Consider the following 20,107-nt stretch of genomic DNA (forward strand, 5'->3'; position numbering starts at 1 on the left):
TCCATCATGGGGCTGAATGCAGCTCCTTTAGGTGTCCATAATGCCACTAAGTTTGTATACACCATATCTTGTTGTTTTCCCCCAGCCTAATTGTCTTCTCATTGTTCCCAATCCATAGTGCTAGAAAATAAGTGTTAACGTATGGAACTAAAACAACTGTCCCACAACAAAATGTCATGCTACTGCTGCCAAATTGGCCATACAAGATTCTTACCACATTCTCTGTTTGTGGATAAATAACACCGAACTGACTTGAAAGAAATGTGTACTTTAAAAAAAATTGTTCCCATGGACTCTTTTTTGTCTAGAAAAGTGTTATGAAGACAACATGGGGCGTATTGGATCCGCCTGTGGGAAACACTCGTTTAAATGTGATTAGGTTGATATCCAGCCTTCTACAGACTAACACAAACAATGTGAACTTGGAAATTATGGAGTTGAACAGTATAGGAGTTGTATTGGTAAGAATAATTTACTTACACTGTTAAGAGCTCTTCATTTTTATAAAATCACAGAAAGTAGATGGTAAAGTCCTGTTAAGATATCACAATGTCTATTCGTTTTGTCAGTGCAGATTGTGCCCTAGAGTGTTTTACAAGAAGCCATGTATGTAATGAGGCTTTCACCACTTTCATTGTGAGACTATTCCACCATCCGGATTTTGTTAAACTCTCTTCCCGATGGTAACCAAAAATTTTCCTCAGCTCTGCTTAATAGTTTACTCTTTAGACCTCTATACAGTACGTAGTTTTTCTTACTCCTTGTTGTTTACACTCTACAGACAGATCTAGATTGCTACCTTATCTTTGCTATCTCCCCATGCTCAAATTCTTTCAGCCAACCTACCTAAACTTACTTTGCTTTTATTCTTTCTTCCTGAGTCATTCCGTCCTGACCTTAATTTTTTTGTTCTTTTAATTCCTTTTAAATGTGTCAACTGTATATAGTGCATTAAGTACAGTCCCATCTGTACATAACCAGTCCTTTATCTTCCTCGTCTGAAGTGGTACCTCTCTGTATGCTGCCAAACCTGTGGTGGTTTCGCCACTGTATTGCACTTGAAAACCTGTATCTAGTTGGCAATCTTCTTACCACATAGATTCTCCCACTGAATGTATATTTTTGCCTTATGTTCTAGCATGCATTTTTTCCAGGTTGACTTTTATTTCCTACTTATGTTTTAACCTTTTTATTAGTTGCCATTATTTTTGTCTTTGGTTTTGCATAACACCTCCGTTTTATATAATCTTAATTTGGTATGCTGTTTGTATAATACATTGTATTAGTGTAGGGTGTAAAATAAAACTAGGCCTAAGCCATATAAACGTTCTTCATATTCTGCAGTGGATGCCATTTTAAAATGATTTTACCGCAATGCAAAGTTTACTATGGTATTCCCTATACTTGGAATGGGAAATACTATAAATCTCATGGTAGGCTTAATTACTGTGAGTAGTAACCATCCAGTTTTAATAGCACTTTCTTAAAGAAGACTGTTGCTATTTCCTAAAGACATTTTGAATGATACATTACGTCACAGTTCAGGGCAACTGCACCTGTATTCCCTTTCTATGGTCCCTTGAGGACACCCATTCTAGGCTTCCTCAGCAGTCACATCTCTTGGGCAGAGACCCAGGTCTCCACTCCCTCCTAATTAGGGTTTTTCCAGGCTGCACAGTCCCCTTCTTACACTGTGTGATATTCCCGGCAAGCAGCGTCTGCACTGGACATAACACAAACAATGTGAACTTGGAAATTATGGAGCTAAGTGCTCCATAATTTAAACAGCTAATGATTTAAACAGCTAAGTGCCCACACAACCCTATCTAAGCAAGCACACTTATTCTTAAGGTGAAAGTATTACAGAAAAAAAATTAAACAATAAAAACCTACATGCATGCTAATAAGCTTACCAGAGATCACCCCAACTAACCTTGGGCTTGGATAGGTGTCAGTTTTTCAAAACCCATGACTGAGTTTTTCCCCATGGTTACAAGGTCAGAACTATCTCAGATTCAGAACCACCATGAATAGTTTGGTCTTTCCTTTATTCAGCTTGGGTCTTTGATCTTCAGGTTCTAGGAACAGGTAATCAACAATATTGTCCCTTCGGGGGTAGCTTCAAAACTCCGGGTTTTTGCATAAGTGGTTGTGGGAAATTTACATTCATGTCCCCCTAGAGATTCCCAGGAGAACCACTTAACACTGTATGTCCTAAAAGTCCATTCTTATCTGGCACATAGTTTAATACGGTCATTTGACGTTCATAACACTTGCCAAGATTCACATAACATTCTCTTTCCCCTCTCCCCCAGCCCCAGGCTATAAACAATACATATTGGGGAGACTACAATGGGTCATATTGGAAGGTGAACTGTTAGGCTGGAGGGAGGTTACCAGTGGTGTTCCTCAGGGATCAGTCTTGGGACCAATCTTATTTAACATTTTTATTAATGACCTTGGCACAAAAAGTGGGAGTGTGCTAATAAAATTTGCAGATGAGACAAAGTTGGGAGGTATTGCCAGTACAGAGGACGACTGGAATATCCTACAAAATGATCTGGATTTCCTTTAAAGCTGGACTAATAGAAATGGGATGAAATTTAATAGTGCAAAGTGCAAGGTCATGCACTTAGGGACTAACAAGAACAGTTTTTGCTCTAAGCTGGGGACTTATCAGTTGAAGTGGCAACGGAGAAAGACCTGGATGTATACCTTGATCACAGGATAAGGCTGGTAAGCCTAATTGGTTGAAACTGTAGTACAGAACAGAATTATCAGACACCTAGATGAATACGATTTTGTTGGGGAAGAGTCAACATGTTTTTTGTAAAGGGAAATCATGCTTCACCCATCTACTAGAATTCTTTGAGGGGGTCAACAAGCATGCGGACACGGGTGATCCAGTGAATATAGTGTACTTAGATTTTCAAAGGCTCTTAAGCAAAGTAAGGTGTCATGGGATAAGAGGGAAAGTCCTCTACGGATCAGTAACTGGTTAAAAGATAGGAAATAAATGGTAGGAATAAATGGTCAGTTTTCATAGTGGAGAGAGGTAAATAGCGGTGTTCCCCAGGGGTCTGTACTGGGCCCAGTCCTGTTCAACATATTCATAAATGATCTGGAAAAAGGAGTAAACAGTTATGTGGCAAAATTTGCAGATAACTATTTTGAATAGTTGGGTAAGTCCAAAGCAGACTGTGAAGAGTTACAAAAGGATCTCACAAAACTGGGTGACTGGGCAACAAAATGGCAGATGAAATTCAATGTTGATAAATGCAAAGTAATGCACATTGGAAAACATAATCCCAACTATACATATAAAATTATGGGATCTAAATTAGCTGTTACCACTCAAGGAAGAGATCTTGGAGTCATTGTGGATACTTCACTGAAAACATCTATTCAGTGTGCAGTGGCAGTCAAAAAAAGCTAAAAGAATGTTGGGAATCATTAGGAAAGGGATAGATAAGACAGAAAATATCATATTGCCTCCATATAAATCCATGGTACACCCACTTCTTGAATACTGCATGTAGATTGGTTGCTCCATCTCAAAGATACATTGCAATTGGAAAAGGTACAGAAAAGGGCAATAAAAATGATAAGGGATATGGAACAGCTTCCATATGAGGAGAGATGAATAAGACTGGGACTTTTCAGCTTGGAAGAGAGATGACTTGGGGGGGGGGCGGGGAATATGATAGAGGTCTATGAAATCATGACTGGTGTGGAGAAAGTAAATAATGAAGTGTTATTTACTCCTTCTCATAAGACAAGAACTAGGGGTCACCAAATGAAATTAATAGGCAGTAGGTTTAAAACAAAAGGAAGTATTTCTTCACACAATGCAGTGTCAGCCTGTGGAACTCTTTGCCAGAGGCCTGTTGTGAAGGCCAAGACTATAACAGGGTTCAAAAAAGAACTATGTAAATTCATGGAGGCTATGTCTATCAATGACTACTAGCCACTATAAGCAGGGATGGTGTTCCTATCCTTTGTTTGCCAGAAGTTGGGAATGGGTGATGGGATGGATCATTTGATTACCTCTCTCTGTTCATTCCCTCTGAAGCATCTGGCATTGACCACTGTTAGAAGACAGGATACTGAGCTAGATAGACCATTGCTCTGATCCAATGTGGCTGCTTTTGTGTTCTTACAATGACTGTGAGCCACCGATGAGTTGCAGCCGTTAAAAATGTAATGCAGTCCTAGGATCCATCAGGCGAGGTATTTCCAGTAGACACAGGGAAGTGTTAGTACCATTATACAGGGCATTGGTGAGACCTCATCTGGAATACTGTGTGCAATTTTGGTCTCCCATGTTTAAGAAAGATTAATTCAAACTAAAACAAGTGCAGAGAGAAGGGCTACTAGGATGATCTGAGGAATGGAAAACCTACCTCATGAGAGGAGACTCAAAGAGCTTGGCTGAGGGGAGATATGATTGCTCTCTCTATATAATATACTTCAGAGGGATAAACACCAGGGAGAGAGAGGAGTTATTTAAGCTAAGCGCCAGTGTGGACCTGACAGAAATGGATATAAACAAGTTTAGGCTTGAAATTAGACCAAGGTTTCTAACTGTCAGAGAAGTAAAATTCTGGAGCAGCCTTCCAAGGGGAGCAGTGGGGGCAAAAAAACTGACTGACTGTCCAGACTGAGCTTGATACATTTATGGAGGTGATAGTATGATGAGACTGCCTACAATGGCATGTAGCTGATCTGTGACTGCTAGTAACAAACATCTCCAATGGCTAGTGATGGGATACTAGACGGGGAGGTCTCTGAGTTACTATAGAGACTTCTTTCCTAGGTGGGTGTCTGGTGGGTCTTACCCACCTACTCAGGGTCTAACTGATTGCCATATTTGGGGTCGAGAAGGAATTTTGCCCTGGGTCAGATTGGTAGACCCTGGGGGTGTTTTGTCTTCCTCTGCGTCATGGGGCACAGGTTGCTTGTAGGTTTAAAATAATGTAAATGGTGCATTCTCTGCAACTTCAAGTCTTTAAATCATGATTTGAAGACTTCAGTAACTCAGCCAGAGGTAGGGGACTATTACGGAAGCGGGTGGGTGAGGTTCTGTGTTCTGCAGTATGCCGGAGGTCAGACTAGATGATCATGATGGTCCCTTCTGGCCGTAAAGTCTGAGTACCTTTGGACTCCAAGTAACTTAATTTTAATTAAATAGTGTTTTTCAAGTATATTACAGGAAGTTGCCATGTCTGTCACACATAATGGCATTGCTAAATTTTATTTAAAAAAATCTCAGATCATTGAGTATTTCTAAGAACTCTCTCATAATTCTGAATGTTGCCAGTGACAGCTGCCAATTTCTTGTTTCCATACGAGAAACATAATTGATCTAAATCAGAGAGACAGAAAAATTAACATTTAAAGTCATATTTTTTTACTATATGCCTTTCTGTACCCAGTACTTTAACCTAAAAATATTAAGTATTGTAGGGAATGAAGGGTAGGATTGGAAGTATGGACATCTGGGTTGTCTTTCTGACTCAACTTTTGTCCCTCTATTTCCCTATCTATAAATTGACCAGTACTGATCTACATCATATGGCAACTATGGGTTGTAAAATTGCTATTTAGGTGCCAAATGTGCGTAGATTTTTGTCTTTCTAAAACGGGTTGGCAACCTATGGCACGCGTACCAAAGGTGGCACGCGAGCCGATTTTTTTGATGGCACGTGGGCCAGGCTGAGCCGCTCAGCCCGTCGCCGCTCTGGGGTTCCCGCTGCTGGCCCCTTGCCAGCCGAGGTCCTGCCACTGGTCCCACTCAGCACCCGCTGCTTGCCTGGATGAAGGAACCCCAGACTGGCATCAGGCTGAGACCTTGGCTGGCAGGAGCTGGCAGCGGGCAGCCGAAACCCCAGAGCAGCGGTGGGCTGAGCCATTCAGCCTGCCACCGCTCTGGGGTTTCCATCGCCAGCTCCTGCCAGCTGGGGTCCCACTCAGCACCCGCTGCTGGCCTGGGGGAAGGAACCCCAGGCTGGCAGTGGGCTGAGACCCCGGCTGGCAGGAGCCAGCAGCTGAAAACGCAGAGCAGGGGCGGGCAGAGATGCTCAGTCCACTCCCGAACCACCAGAGATGGGCCGGCTGACCTCAAACCGCTGCCACTCTGGGGTTCTGGCTGCTGGCCCTTTGCCAGCTGCAGCTCCACTCGCCTTGCTTCCAGTTGGAGTTCCAGCGTAGGCCTCCTGCCAGACAGGGTCCAGGCTTCCGGCCCTGCTCAGCCCTACCAGCTCCACTCACCTCAGCTGCCGATCTGGGGTTCCAGCCACTGATCTCCTGCCAGTCGGTTATCAACTGATTACTCAGAAGCCTGTGTGCAGCTTAAAGTATCTAAATAGGTGCCACCAGACATTGGAAAACTCAGCAAGGAAAAGCAAGGGCAAGGATCACACTAAACTAATAAGAGCTGCATATTAATTTAATTTTAAATAAAGCTTCTGAAACATTTTGAAAACCTTGTTTACTTTACATATAACAGTAGTTTGGTTATATATTATAGACTTATAGAGAGACCTTCTAAAAAACGTTAAAATGTATTACCGCATGCGAAGCCTTAAATTAAAGTGTATACATGAAAACTCGGCACAACAGTGCTGAAAGGTTGCCAGCCCCTGTTCTAAAACAATAAATTGCTATCTAAGCCATGTACAAGATTTTAAAGTATTTAAGAGATTGCTGGTTACTGTCTGACTTTCTAGAACTACACTGCTGCTTGTTTTGTTCAGTGAAAAGACCCCAGTGTGTCTAATCAAATCCTTTTGAATTTGTCTTGCAGGATATGTTCTTTAAATACACATGGAATAACTTCTTGCATACTCAAGTAGAAATCTGTATTGCATTGATTCTTGCAAGTCCCCTTGAGAGTACAGAAAATGGCACAATTACAGATCAGGACTCCATTGGGGACAATCTCTTACTGAAACATGTAAGTTGTGCTTTTGTGGACATTCTGACATTGTAAGCCTTGTTCTTAACTATTGTAGCTGTTTCTCTTTCTAGTGGAAATAAAACCATGTCTTATTAGAGGCATGTAATATTAAAAAAAAAAAAAAGATTTAGTGACAGTTCACTACCCATGTTGAAGGTATGGTTTTGTTGATGCATGGTAGATTGCTCTCCAGTCTGCTAGGGGCTGGAGGGCTGCAGCAGTAGCTCATCCATCCCTAGGATGAAACTGTTGTGGGAGACAACTAGTGTCTTGGGTCTGTCTGAAGAGGAATCCCTTTAACTTAAGAGTAGATTTGACTAGCTCTGAAGAGAATCCTTTCTGGTTTGCTGGGAGGCCTGTAAACATTGTATGAGGCTTGCAAACAGTGTATGATTTGGGACCCAAAGTTAGGGTAATCTGGACGTTCTAGTCTATTAATTTTGTCATTCGTGAAAATAGATTTTCTGAATATAGCTCATAGTTCACTTAGGGCCAGATTTTCAAAAATGTTCAGTACTCAGCAGATTGTGTTGAGAACAAAGGGACCTGAACACTTACTTAGATGCATAAATAGGAGTTGTAGGGTGCCGATCTCAAGAATTTTGGTCTTTAATATAGTGAAAAGGGCTTAGTGCACTTTGAGTTTTGTTGTGTGAACTTAAAAATACGTTATGTGATCTAATAGTTTTCTGCCTGAAACTAATTGCTACTTTTATTTGAAATTATCTTAATATATGATACTTTGTACTTAAGCTTATAGAAATACTAAGCAAACACTTTTTTTTAATAGCTTTTTCTTAAGTGCCAATTAGTGGAACAAATACTTGAAGCATGGGAAATGAATGAGAAGAAACAGTGAGTAACAAAGCCTTTACTCCTTTCCCAGAAATTGAAGTGCTACATTAGATTTGATGTAACATATGAATGTGTGATCACTTTAGAATTGAGTCTACTACAGTAAAAGCTTTGTTATCCAGCATGTTGGGGGAATGGGGAGGGGGTATTGGTAAGTCAAAAATTCCAGTTAATTAAGAGGGAGGGAGTTTCGGTGCGGGAGGGGGCTCAGAGCTGGAGGTTGGGGGGTGGGAGGGGGTGTGGGCTGCTGGATCTGGGTGGCACTCACCTCTGGTGGTTCCCCACAAGTGGTGACGTCCCTTCCACTCCTAGGCAGAGGTGTGCCTCCGCCTGCAGGCGCTACCCCCATAGCTGCAATTGGCTGCATTTCCCGAACAATGGGAGCTGCCGAGCCAGTCCTCGGGGTGGGGCACAGGCAGTGCACAGAGCCGCCTAGCCTAGTCTCTGTCTAGGAGCAACAGGGACACGTTGCCGCTTGCAGGGAGCCGCTCAAAGTGAGCACCACCCTCCCACTCCCCAACCCCTTACCCTGAGGCCCCTCCCGCACCCAGACTCCCTCCCAGAGCCCGAGCCCCACAACCGCTCCCACACCCCGAGCCCCTCGTGGCTGTTCCTCCACCTAGGAGCAGCAGGGACATGTCGCCCCTTCCGAGGAGCCACACGGAGTCAGGTAGGGAGCTTGCTGGCCTCGTGCCAACCGGACGATAAATCGGACTTTCAGTGAAGATCAGAAATGCTGGTTTATAGAGCTTTCCGGCTGGTAAAGTGCTGGATAATACAGCTTTTAATGTTAATCTGTTCTTCCTCCTTCCCTCCCCCCACCTTAAAACAAATTTTACAGGAGGCATAAACAAACATGGAATATGTTGAACATGCTTTTCTCCTTTTGTCAGTAGGTGTGAGGTGTAATTATCTTTTGTACATGAATAAAAATACAAGTTAAGCTAGTAAAATAACTTGGGCAAGGAAGCACACTGACACTTGGACTAAAGCGTCTGTTGGCCTTTTAATTTTCTGATTTCAATTCCTTACACTTTTCTTCCCCTGGCAATGTTGATCCTTCCCAGACTGAACCTGTTGGTCCAATAAGTGTAGGGTTTGGAAATTGCTAATGGATCCTGGTGTGAGCCCTTGATCCAACTCTGGTCCATCAGACCCTCCTGTACATCAGGAAGAGGTACTGAGAAGTGCCATTCCTGGCACTGTGACCTCCAGGTCTGGGGCTCATAGGAGTAGAGCGAAGGATTCCTCCAGGCTCTCATCCAAAAAGAGGGCCTTTTCTCCAACCACTTCCAAGTTGAGTGAGGGGCTATGCCCTGATACAGGAGTGTTAGGATCACACAAGGAGAATGCTACCATTCTCCCAGCTCTGATGGGCAAAAGCACCCTGAAACCAGCACTATGTGTAGGAGTGGGGCAATCCCTGGTACAGGCAAGATAAAAACAAAAATGGGTACCTCCTACACAGACAGTACCGTCACGCAATTGTAATGAGTCATTGGTACCAAAGACTGCAATGAGACTACTGCTGGCGGCGCCATGAAAAGGGAGCCCATCCCACCCCTTTGAGTCTAGGGCTAGAGGACATGGCCATCTTCACTCACCTGGAATCCCTGCTCCTGTCAGAACAGATCCTGAGCAGGGACATCTCCACACCATTCGTCCAAGACATGCAGGAAAGGGAGTGTCGCTCACTGATACCATCTACCAGATGGGGTGTAAGGATCCCAGGATCAACAGCACCGCCCATGGATTTTGAACCTGCTACCTCATCTGATGAGTTGAGTGTTAAGAGGCGAGTCCCATCACTGAGACAAGGGGTCTGTATCTCATAAGAGAGATTGTGCACCCCAGAATCAGTTGTACCCTACCCCATGGACACCACCCCACCTTTTGTCTCCTCACATTAGCCTTACTGGGGTCCATGGGATCCATACATGTGACAGTTCTTACAGTACCTCAGGGAATCCAGACAGCCTTCCCTTTGCAGAGAAGATCCTGAACCACAAAAACTAATGGAGGGAAGAGGAGGAATCACCAGCTCAAATGGGGTTGGAATCTTCAAGTGCAGGAGAGGTGGTTACACCGACCTCATCATTACCACGTGATGACTACAGGTAATTTAAACACCAACTGAGGAGGACAACTGACAGACTTTTCCACATGTTCCACTTTTACCTCAGGTTCTGAGGAATATGAAGCAACAGGGAGTATCAATGATGTTGATTTGCTCCCAGATGGCCCAGGCAATTCTGGTTTCCCAGCATTCACCAGATATCAGCATGCCCATGCATCCATATTCAGCTCTTCCCAGACCTGTTGAACAAGGACAGAGGCAAGATCAGACATCCCACTCCAGCATTCCTCCACCTGATAGCCTGATATTTGTATGGGCAACAAACCTAGAAAAGGCATGTTCAGAAGCAGTACAATCTGTTCTTAACAGTAGGAAGGATTCCATACAAGTGCTACACAGAAAAGTGGGAAGGAGTTTTTGGCTTGGCACCAACATTGTCTAATAACCCCAGAAGATGACAACATCCCTGTCATTTTGAACTACCTTTTCTCCTGAAAGACTTTGGAAGTATCTCTTAGCCCTATATGGATGCACTTAGCGCTTATCAAGACCTGTCACCCTCTGGAGAACAAGCAGAGGGGTGAAGGATGTTTTTTAAAAGATAGTGTTGGTGTTAGAACCTCTGATAACAAAACCTACCTGGACGGGGACCTCAGTCTAGTCCTGTCAGAATTAACAAAGACTGTGTGAACCCTTGGCATCATGTTCATCTGTTGAAGGTTGCCTTTCTGGTTGATATCACCTCAGCCAGAGGAGTAGATAAGCTGGGGGCCCTCCTGGCTGATCTGCCTTACACTTTCTTCCACAGACAAAATTTCACTGAGACTACTTTGGAGGTGAATTTTTGATGTAATCTCTGAGTTCTATCTAAATCAGAATATTCACTTATCTGTTTTCTTTCCAAAGCTTCATGGCACCCAGTGAAGGATAGGATACTTCACTCTGGGCATCTGTTGGACCATAGTTTTCTACCTACAAAGAGCAAAGTGCTATTTAAATCCTTTATGGAATGTAAGGGAGGGGAAGTAATCTCCTCTGACCCTTTCCAGATGGATTTTGGGCTGCATCCTGCTTTGAGTTAATGATGCCCCTTCTCCACCATCGTGTGAGGACTCACTCAACTAAAGCTGAGGCTGCATCTGTAGGTTCACTTCAAGACATCCCTCTCCTCAAAATCTGTAAAGTGACAATGTGGGTCTCTGTTCGCACCTTTATAAGACATTACAGCCTGGTGCAAGATCCTTCATCTGATGCTTCCTTCAGCAGAGCAGTCCTCTGATTGGTGGTGCAGCATATGTCCTTGCATCCCCCTCCTCAATCAGTACTGCTTGTTCATCATCCACAGGAATTATGCATATAGACCATTACTTGAGGGAATGTTTCCAATCTTGTATAGTAATTGGAGTTCTTCAAGGTGTGCGGTTCCTATCTCTGTTCTGTGACTGCCCCCCCCCCTCTGGTCTTAGGGCTATTTGTGGTAGAAGTTGTTGGTCTGCACCACCCCTTATGCCCTCAGTTCACCACATGAGGAGGAAAAGGGCACAGGCACAGACCAATGGACACAGCTGGCAAGAATCTTCTGGTGTTTGGCTCATGGAGCGCATGCATACCAGCAGTGGAATACCAGTAGCGACCCATATTTTGAAGAACTCAGTTACTTCGCTTATATAGTAACTTTTTATTCTGCAAAGATCTTGGTGTGCTTTGTTGGATAGTGTTGTTGACACTGAACTCTCATGAGGAAGAAGTATGGAAAATGACTCCCTACAGATCTACTAACCTCAAGCTCCCATTAAAAGATGTGCAGACTTTCTCAAAGATGAACCAGGCCACAGGCCAGTTCTCTGACTTTTTCATATAAAGCAGCTTAATAGCTGTGGCTGGTAACCTACTACAGTAAAGAACTGAGAATGTATTGCGAACGCATGGAAGTGACTTGTGTAAGAAATATGCAAGCCCACCTTTAACTCTTATTGCACACTGTAGTAAATATAACTAAAGAAATCCCAGTTGTTTTGTTCTTCAGTAAGTTTTTTTTGGTCCCCCCCCCCAAGGATTATTAAAATTTGGGAGCCTAATGTGAGACTTACATTCCTGTGACAGGACACCAATTAATTTATACTACACACTATTTATATAGCACCAAAAATTATGCCTGACGCTTTAGACAAGGACTTCAAGTGCTTACAATCTAAACGTCACATGAGTTGCTTTGTGGGAGGGGATGCAGTATAAAGCAAAATTACTGAGGGGCTGTTCTTGGCTTGGTTCTTTAACTTCTACAATCTTTTTGTCTTTATAATAGAACATAGTCTCTCATTTTCTGATGTTGAATCCATATTCTTCCTTATTTCGCTGTTTTTATTCCTGGCCAAATGCTCTGGTCTTGTGGAGTCTGTTTCTCGTCTTGGTATAGACAGAAATGAAAGAGACCAGCTATTACATAGGTTTTCATACCATGCCCATTTCCGTGATATCCAAATACTTCCAAACCTACAATAGGAAGTAGTACCTCCAACCACCAAAATAGACCATGATTTAAATTTGGAGAGAAACTGCCGGTCATTTCTCTGCCTCATATATGGACAGTTATAAGGATAACAAATCATCTGTTATGCTAATTTATACATGTTTTAGGCTGATAGATGTACTGTAGGAATGAGGGAGAGGGAGGAAATGGTAATTAAATAAACACAAAAGCAGTCACTCACTTCAGGCCTTCAGTCTCCTTAATTCCCCCCTTCCCCCCCCCCCCCCAAAACCTAAACCCTGAGCCATCATCACTCATGTAGGATTTATAGAGCACCAGATAGAAAGGGAGAGGTAAAACAATGAACCAAAGGGCATTCTGAGGGCAAAATGCCTGAGGGCATTCTGTGCCAAAATATTAAATTCTGCACCAAAAAAAATTAAAATTCTGTATACTGTATTTTAAAATGCTACAAAATTCTTTAAATTTAATTTGTCAAATAAATGTGGAGGCTCCAGCATGGCACTGGGGAGCACAGGGCACTGGCCGCACAGAGGTGAGAGATCACTGTGCAGCTTCCTCCACCCCCATCCCAGACACAGACTCAGCAGTGAGGCTGCACCCAGTCCTGACAGTGCAAAGACAGGGCCTGCCCCAGAAACACCCCAGAGCCCTGCCCCTCTGAGCTTAGTTGGGTATCTGGGTGCGGAGGGGATCTGGATACAGAGGGGCTTGTTGGGGGGTTCTTGGTGCAGTAGTAATGGGACTCTGTAGGGGGTCCAGGTGAAGGTGGTTGAGGCTCAGTGGGGTTTGGGTGTGGGAGGCTCAGTGGGGTGGAGGGGGTCCAGATGCTGGGAGAGTAGGGCTAAGTGGGGGTGGATATTGAGGTGCGACTGGTTGGGGCTTGGTAGGGTGGAGATCTGAGTGTGCATGGCTTGGGGCTCATCGGCAGGGATTTGAGTGCAGGGGGTTGGGGGTGAGGCTTGGCAGGAGGGTCTTGGTATGAGGGCGTCTGGATGCACAGGGGTTGAGCAGATGAGGGAGCAGCTCCTTGTACAGAGATCCTTCCCCCTGCAGCTGAGGAGCAATGGGTGCAGGAAGCAGGGGGAGAGGGTGCACGAGTTTGCAGAGCTTTCTGCAGCTGGGGGAGAAATCTCCTGGGTGGGTCTGTCCTGACCACGAATGCCATGCAGGGGAAGAGGAAGTCCGTCCTCCCTAGCCCAGCCCAGATTAGCAGCTGAGCCTGCACACATTAGGAGCCACCTGCTGGGTCTTCCTCAGTTCCTCCTCCTCCTGCCCCACAATGATTTACCTCTCTGCCGGCTGCCCTGGGCACCCGAAACATACTGCTAGGAAGGGTTATTGACTGCTCCTGTGGCTTCCCTTTGCTTCCCCATCAGAAAGTCATTTTTCTGCAGGGAAGCAAAGAAATCTGGGGGGGACATAAATTCTTTGCATGTGTAGTATTCCCCCAAGAGTAAATGTTGTACAGATTAAGTCTGGAAGAACACCACACTTGGTTGTAAGTGTGCACACAGTGTATGTCAGTGCTTAAGCTTGCCATGCTTAAATAACTTCTTTGCTTTCACAATGCTCAAGGAGGTTCTGCTTGATGGCTGTGTTTCTCCATTTGGGCTTGTCTTGCCTCTCTACATACAGTAACTGACAACACTCCATGTGGATCTTAGTGCTTTAATCAATTAACTTTAAAAGCAAGACCAAATGAGTTTTAAATTGGATTGAATTGTAGCTAGAAGACTCATGAGAACATCTTGTCTTGGTTCTTATTGTGGGTTGGGGTGGTGAAATATTCACTATAATCAGGCTTGATTCATGTCATCAAGAAAGGGCATCAGTTAAGAGACTTTGATAAAAGTGTAACTCTTAATAAGGTGTCTGATATTAAAATGGGGTTGAGACCCACTTTGGGATCGCAACCCACCGTTTGAGAACCCCTGCATTAAGCTATATTGAATTAAGACCACTTCATTTCTGAATGTCTCTACACAGAGGCTTAATGTAGTCTTTCAAACAGGGCTATGTTAATGTGAACTACGCATCTTTTAGTTTGTGCCAGCAGCATCCATGTGGGGCAGTTAGAGCATAACATTTTGGTGTACTCTGCTTTTCACACCTCCACAGTGTGCATTTTGGCACAGCATAGACCCGTCCTTAATTCGTTAAACAAAACCTAATTAAGGTCACTTTAATTCTGCGTGAGTTTCCACACAGGTTTAATGCATTTTAACTAATCCACTTTAACACCTTTAGTTAATTTGGATTAATTTTCCTTAGTGTTCCTGTGTAGACAAACTTTTTGTGCAAGATGTGGCTTCTAAGTTTTCTTTATCTTGAGCTGTCCATCTAGTTGCTTTTATAACTGAGAAGCTCATTTGAACAGCGGACTGGATGCCTGCCTGTCCAACCGGGCAAGTGGTTCCTTAACGCAATCTTGCTTTTCCTCAAATGCAGCCAGTATGTCCAGGCTGAGGACAGATATCCCTGTCCTGCAACCAGCTGCTGGTATTTGGCAGTGAAGCTCAGATCTAGATGTTTCTCTAATTTTCAAAAGCAACAAAGAATCCTGTGTATTCACCCACGAAAGCTCATGCTGCAAAACGTCTGTTAGTCTATAAGGTGCCACAGGATTCTTTGTTGCTTTTACAGATCCAGACTAACACAGCTACCCCTCTGATACTCTAATTTTCAGTTTCTCAAGGCTAGGCCACCTCCGGCTAGTCTTAACTGTTGTCCTTCAGCCCTGCAAGGTGTCATTCTGGGAGCTGCTATTTCCAGTTCCTTGTCAGGCATGTTAGCTTTGGCAGCGGAACACTTTGGACAAAGATCTAGGAATTTCTAGTAATGTCCTGAATGCCATTCTCAAACTACAGTCCCAATTAATCTGGTACGTAGAAGTTTGTTAGCCCTTGTGTTAGGCTAGCCCTGAGACAGACTTTACAAAATCTGGGAATGTTTTATTGTAGCCTGAATTAATGAATTATTTTAGCACTGTTAGAGGCTCAAAACTCCCTTTTTGGAATATTTTGAAGTATTAAGTGAAAAGTATTAGTTTTCAGGAAAGGTGTCTGAACGTCTTATGTGAGGTAGGTTCTCCAAACCTGTTAGCAAATTGGATCTAATATTAAATGGATTTTTGCTCTTATTCTGACCATACTAACTTCCCTCAAAACTATGTAGAAGCAGGAGAATAACTTGATGACTAAACATGCTTCTCTTTCTATATGGATAGCTTTATGTATTTTAAAAACAGTTCAGAGAGGGTGCCCAAAATATGTGTTTTAGCAGCCCAAAAAAAGTTTTGGTTTGAAGTATACGTTACTCATTCTCCTTACGAGTATTTAAAGTACTTTGTTTCCTCGCTTGTCTGGTCTAACTTTTTGTGTTGCTTCCTTGGATTTATAGGCTTAACGTTCCATAACTACAAAATACTTCAACAGCCAGCTATTTGGGAAGATGAACATTTGAACTTCTCTTTTTCAGGGCTGAAGGAGGAAGGCGGCATGGTTATATGGGTCATTTAACAAGGATAGCTAACTGTATTGTGCACAGTACTGATAAGGGGCCAAACAGCGCACTAGTACAACAGCTTATTAAAGGTAACATTAAACTTCAGCAGGTTTGTTGCACCATTCTGTTAGTTGGATTTGTAGAATTAAATCATGCTAGGAATGTAAAAGGCAGCTTTTAATAGGGGCTTTCTTGCCAAAAGTTGTTTGTCCCAGGGAAAGAAGCAGACTTCTTACTGTTTGTGTAAGTCCAAGTAACCTATTAAATTATATGACTTGCTCTCCCCAAACTTAGGGAAGCAGTGCCATGGCTTCTTCAAATAAATGTGAGCGGGGGTTGCCTGCTAAATTCCCTCTGAGCAGCGTGGCCACACAGCAGCTTATTAAGCACTGCGCAGGGGCTTAGGAAACCTAGCCCTGGTGAACCTGCTGCAGCCGGGGGACAGGTGCTCCTTCCCGGACCTGAACCCAGCTCTGGCCTGGACGTGCCACGGCCGGGGGAGAGGTGCCCGGACCCCACCTAGCCTGGCCCCCCGACCTGCCATGGCCGGGGGACAGGTGCCCCTCTCCCGGCCCCCACCTAGCCTGCCTCTCCCCCCTCCCCCCAATCTGCCATGGCCAGAGGATAGGTGCCCATTTCCCAGCCCACCCCTCGACCTGCTGTGGGTCGGGGAGAGGGACCTATCCCACAGCCCCAGTCCTGGAGCTGCTGCGGTGGGGAGAGGTGCCTCTCCCTTCCTAGCCCAGATGCTGCTGTATAGAGAGCTGGGGGGAATCCTCACTTCCTGCCATAGCCCCGGGGCAGCCTGCACCTCAAACTCCTCATCCCCAGCTCCACCCCGGAGCCTGCACCCCCCCACCCCCATCCCAACCCCAATCCTGCCCCAGCGCTGAGCCCTTCATCTCCAATCCCACCCCAGAGCCCGCACCCCCAGCTGGAACCCTCACACCCCTGTACTTCAACCCTCTGTCCCAGCCCTGAGTCCCCTCCCATACTCCAAACCCCTTGGGCCCACCCCCACCACATGAATTTTGTTATGTGCACCAATACGAAGGTGATGTGTCACACATCTCCTCCATGTTGGTACACATAACAAAATTCATTCTTCACGTGTGTGGGGAAAAAATAGAGGGAACACTGGTGGCCTGCCCTAATGAAAACTATACTGAGTCAAGTATCTTCTTCTGGAGAATGGCTTATTTACACAGGTACTTCTAGAATAATTAATCTCTCCAGCATAGGCCTTCTCAGTCTCAGATATCCCATGTGTTCCTTCTTGCAGTGTTAATTTTTCCCAAGTCCTCACGTGCTCGAGGTTACTCCCACATTCCTTATACTCATGTACAGTTACAGGCTTACTGCACCAGTGAGCCATTGAGATTGTCATCTAATAGACTGGAAATGTCTGCCTGAAAACCACACCTTGTTAGAATAAACAGTGCCTGAGAATTTGCAATTTTATGTATAGCATAACATGTTCTGCAGTGATTTTTGCAAGTTTAACTTTGGGAGCTGAGAAGAGAGTGAAAACTAACTGCCTTGAGTGATACTGGTACTAAAACTTTTTTCCTCCGTTTTACTCTAGAGCTTCCAGATGATGTCCGGGAGCGATGGGAGACCTTCTGTACAAACTCCTTAGGAGAAACTAACAAAAGGAACACCGTGGATCTAGTAGGTTTTGTAAGATGAAGTTTGAAAAGTTACTGCTGTTAGAAGTTTCAGAGTAATAACCGTGTTAGTCTGTATCCGCAAAAAAAACAGGAGTACTTGTGGAACCTGAAAGACTAACAAATTTATTTAAGCATGAGCTCACGAAAGCTCATGCTTAAATAAATTTGTTAGTCTTTTAGGTGCCACAAGTATTCCTGGTTTTTTTGCTGTTATAAGGGCATCCTTTTCCCTTCCCATGTGTCAGGGATACGGTTGCACTTCGGCTTTTTCAGCCATCATGCTTCTCAGACAGAATGCCATCAAACCTCTCCAGTAGCTGCACTGTGGCATCGGCACCTCCTTGGTTTCCTTTGCAAATATGGCTGCCTTATCGGTAATTTTAATATGGTTTTGCAAGGGTGTTTGGAGTTGGGCTCATATTGTATTGCACCTCACTCTTAAAGTACCACCCAACAGGAAGAGGTCACTTTGGGGTCTTTGTAAATCCAAAACTGCTTGAAGAATTGAGACTCAAATTGCTGAAGCTGGGGTTTTTCATATACAGTATGTAAGCAAGCCTACATACATACAGTTAAAGTGAAACTGTTTCCTGTATCATTGAATGATGCACACAAATACCTACCTCACTTTTAATGAAGAAATATAATTTTGCCTTGATTAAAGTCCTGTCACGACTATTCTTTCTGCACTGAGTGGTTCAGAGTTTACATTGGCCTTTTAAAGGCTAAACACATCTAATTGTGAGGTGCAGAAATAGTCTTAAACAGAGACAGCATTTTCTGTTTGTTTGTATTTAAAGTCAGTGTCAGTGTAACAGCAGTCAGGTCCCTCAACTCAAAATAGGACAAACTTGATTATTTATTTATAAACTGAGGTGGTTGCCTACTTGGGCCTCATTATAATTGTTTTTTTTTTTTATTTCTCCAAGGATCACTGGTTTCTTTATGGTTTCACTAAGTGGCAATTATACATCACTAATTTGGACCAAAAAATGAATAAAGATTGTTAAATCTGTTCTTAATTTATTAAAATTTTCATGTGAGAGTACAACAATGCAAGATTCACAGCAGAAGGCCATGTGTGAAATAAAAATAATTCAGTACCCTAGAGTTGCCTAATACAGGCATAAAAACAATGAATTCATGGGGTTTTCTGATATCTGTAGTGGATACTAGTCAGAACTGCATTGGATATTTATTCAAGAAAACAATGCATCCTATGAATTTTTTTGATCTATAGCCTTATTGGAAATGGCCCACAGGTTTGCAGTGTGATTCTGGTCCAATTTATAATCTTCATAGCCTCCTGACATTTAGAAATGTAGCGTGGTTTAGGTAAATGTGTGGAACCATTACATTTCTTTGTTTGAGGAAAAGCTTTTTCTTGATCCTGGGGTAAAACAACTTGCCACGATAAATAATAACCTAATCTGAGAAACATTAATCCAAAATATAGATTACTAGTGTTGTGCGGTCAGAGTCTCCAGCAGGTTTTCTTACAAGTTTTCTCTAGGTCAGTCTAAATTTTTAAGCCAGGTAGAATATTGGATTATTAACTTTCTTTGATATAGATATGACCCATTCCTTTTAAAACTGTATATCTAACAGAATTCCAGACGAAGTGGGGCCAACAGAGTTTGATGCTGAATTGTCTCATGTTCAGTTTAAGTTTCTTGAATTAACTGCAAGACTCTTAGCTCTTCCGTAGTAGATCCCCTTGAGTCTGATAACTGCAAGTCTCTCACAAATGGGGGTCTGATTTCTCCAGGTACACTAACTGGTCTGACGTACGCTCTAATTAAAATAGCACTTTTAAGCAAGTTTGCTGTTGGAAGTTCATTGAAATAACTAATCATCGTAAAGATCTCCAATTTTTCATAATTATGGTATCTCTTCCATCAAAAATAAAAAGCCTTTCTTACATTATTACTTTGGGGCCTTTAACACAATTCTTATTTTGAAAATCTTAAATAGCTAAGGAAAGTGATTTCTATGGAGAAAAGGTATGCATTTAAAGATTAATTTGTGTATCCTAATGGTAAATTGCTCCATTCATGAGACATGAAAAATCTCAAGAAGAGAGACATTAGAACTGATAGTGAATACATAATGGGTACTTGTAAACAACACTAGCTTCTAATTTTTCTTCTCAAACTGTAAAAACTGTTTCGCTATTGTCTTTGGTAACTACTAGAGCAAGAGTTCAGATACTGGTCTTTTAATCTAGTACTTGCTTGAGCCTACTGACTGTGTTTAAATGAAGAGCTTGATAAGAATCCTGAAATGTTTTTCTTGCAGATATGCCTAAATTTGGTTTCAAGCCCATTCAGTTAGCTGGAATTTTGACTTGAGGGTTTAAGTGTTTACTTTGGTTTGATTTTATTTGTGTTTTAGTTACCTGTTTACAGATTTACTAGTTAAAATTTAAGAAACTTGAAGTTGAAACAAAAGTGATTGGGATTGTGTTTAATCCTGAACAGATGGTTTTGGTAGACTAGAAAGCAAGATCCGATGACATGATTTATTCCGTTCTATATTATAATGCCTAA

The 20,107-nt window shown here is 43.1% G+C and overlaps 1 protein-coding gene across 15 annotated transcripts in view; it reads left to right on the plus strand.

Moving 5' to 3' along the window:
* Window positions 1-20,107, plus strand: part of PPP6R3 (protein phosphatase 6 regulatory subunit 3) — a 129,943-nt gene that overhangs the window by 75,792 nt on the left and 34,044 nt on the right. For all 15 annotated transcript variants that reach the window (XM_039534899.1, XM_039534888.1, XM_039534889.1 and 12 more), the window contains 5 exons: window positions 309-461; window positions 6,806-6,955; window positions 7,749-7,813; window positions 15,862-15,977; window positions 17,474-17,559. In XM_039534899.1, coding sequence (XP_039390833.1) covers window positions 309-461; window positions 6,806-6,955; window positions 7,749-7,813; window positions 15,862-15,977; window positions 17,474-17,559 — 570 coding nt within the window. The remainder of the gene's footprint in view (window positions 1-308; window positions 462-6,805; window positions 6,956-7,748; window positions 7,814-15,861; window positions 15,978-17,473; window positions 17,560-20,107) is intronic.

The sequence above is a fragment of the Mauremys reevesii genome, linkage group 4 (genome assembly GCF_016161935.1).
Source record: "Mauremys reevesii isolate NIE-2019 linkage group 4, ASM1616193v1, whole genome shotgun sequence".
NCBI classification, from domain to species: Eukaryota; Metazoa; Chordata; order Testudines; family Geoemydidae; genus Mauremys; species Mauremys reevesii.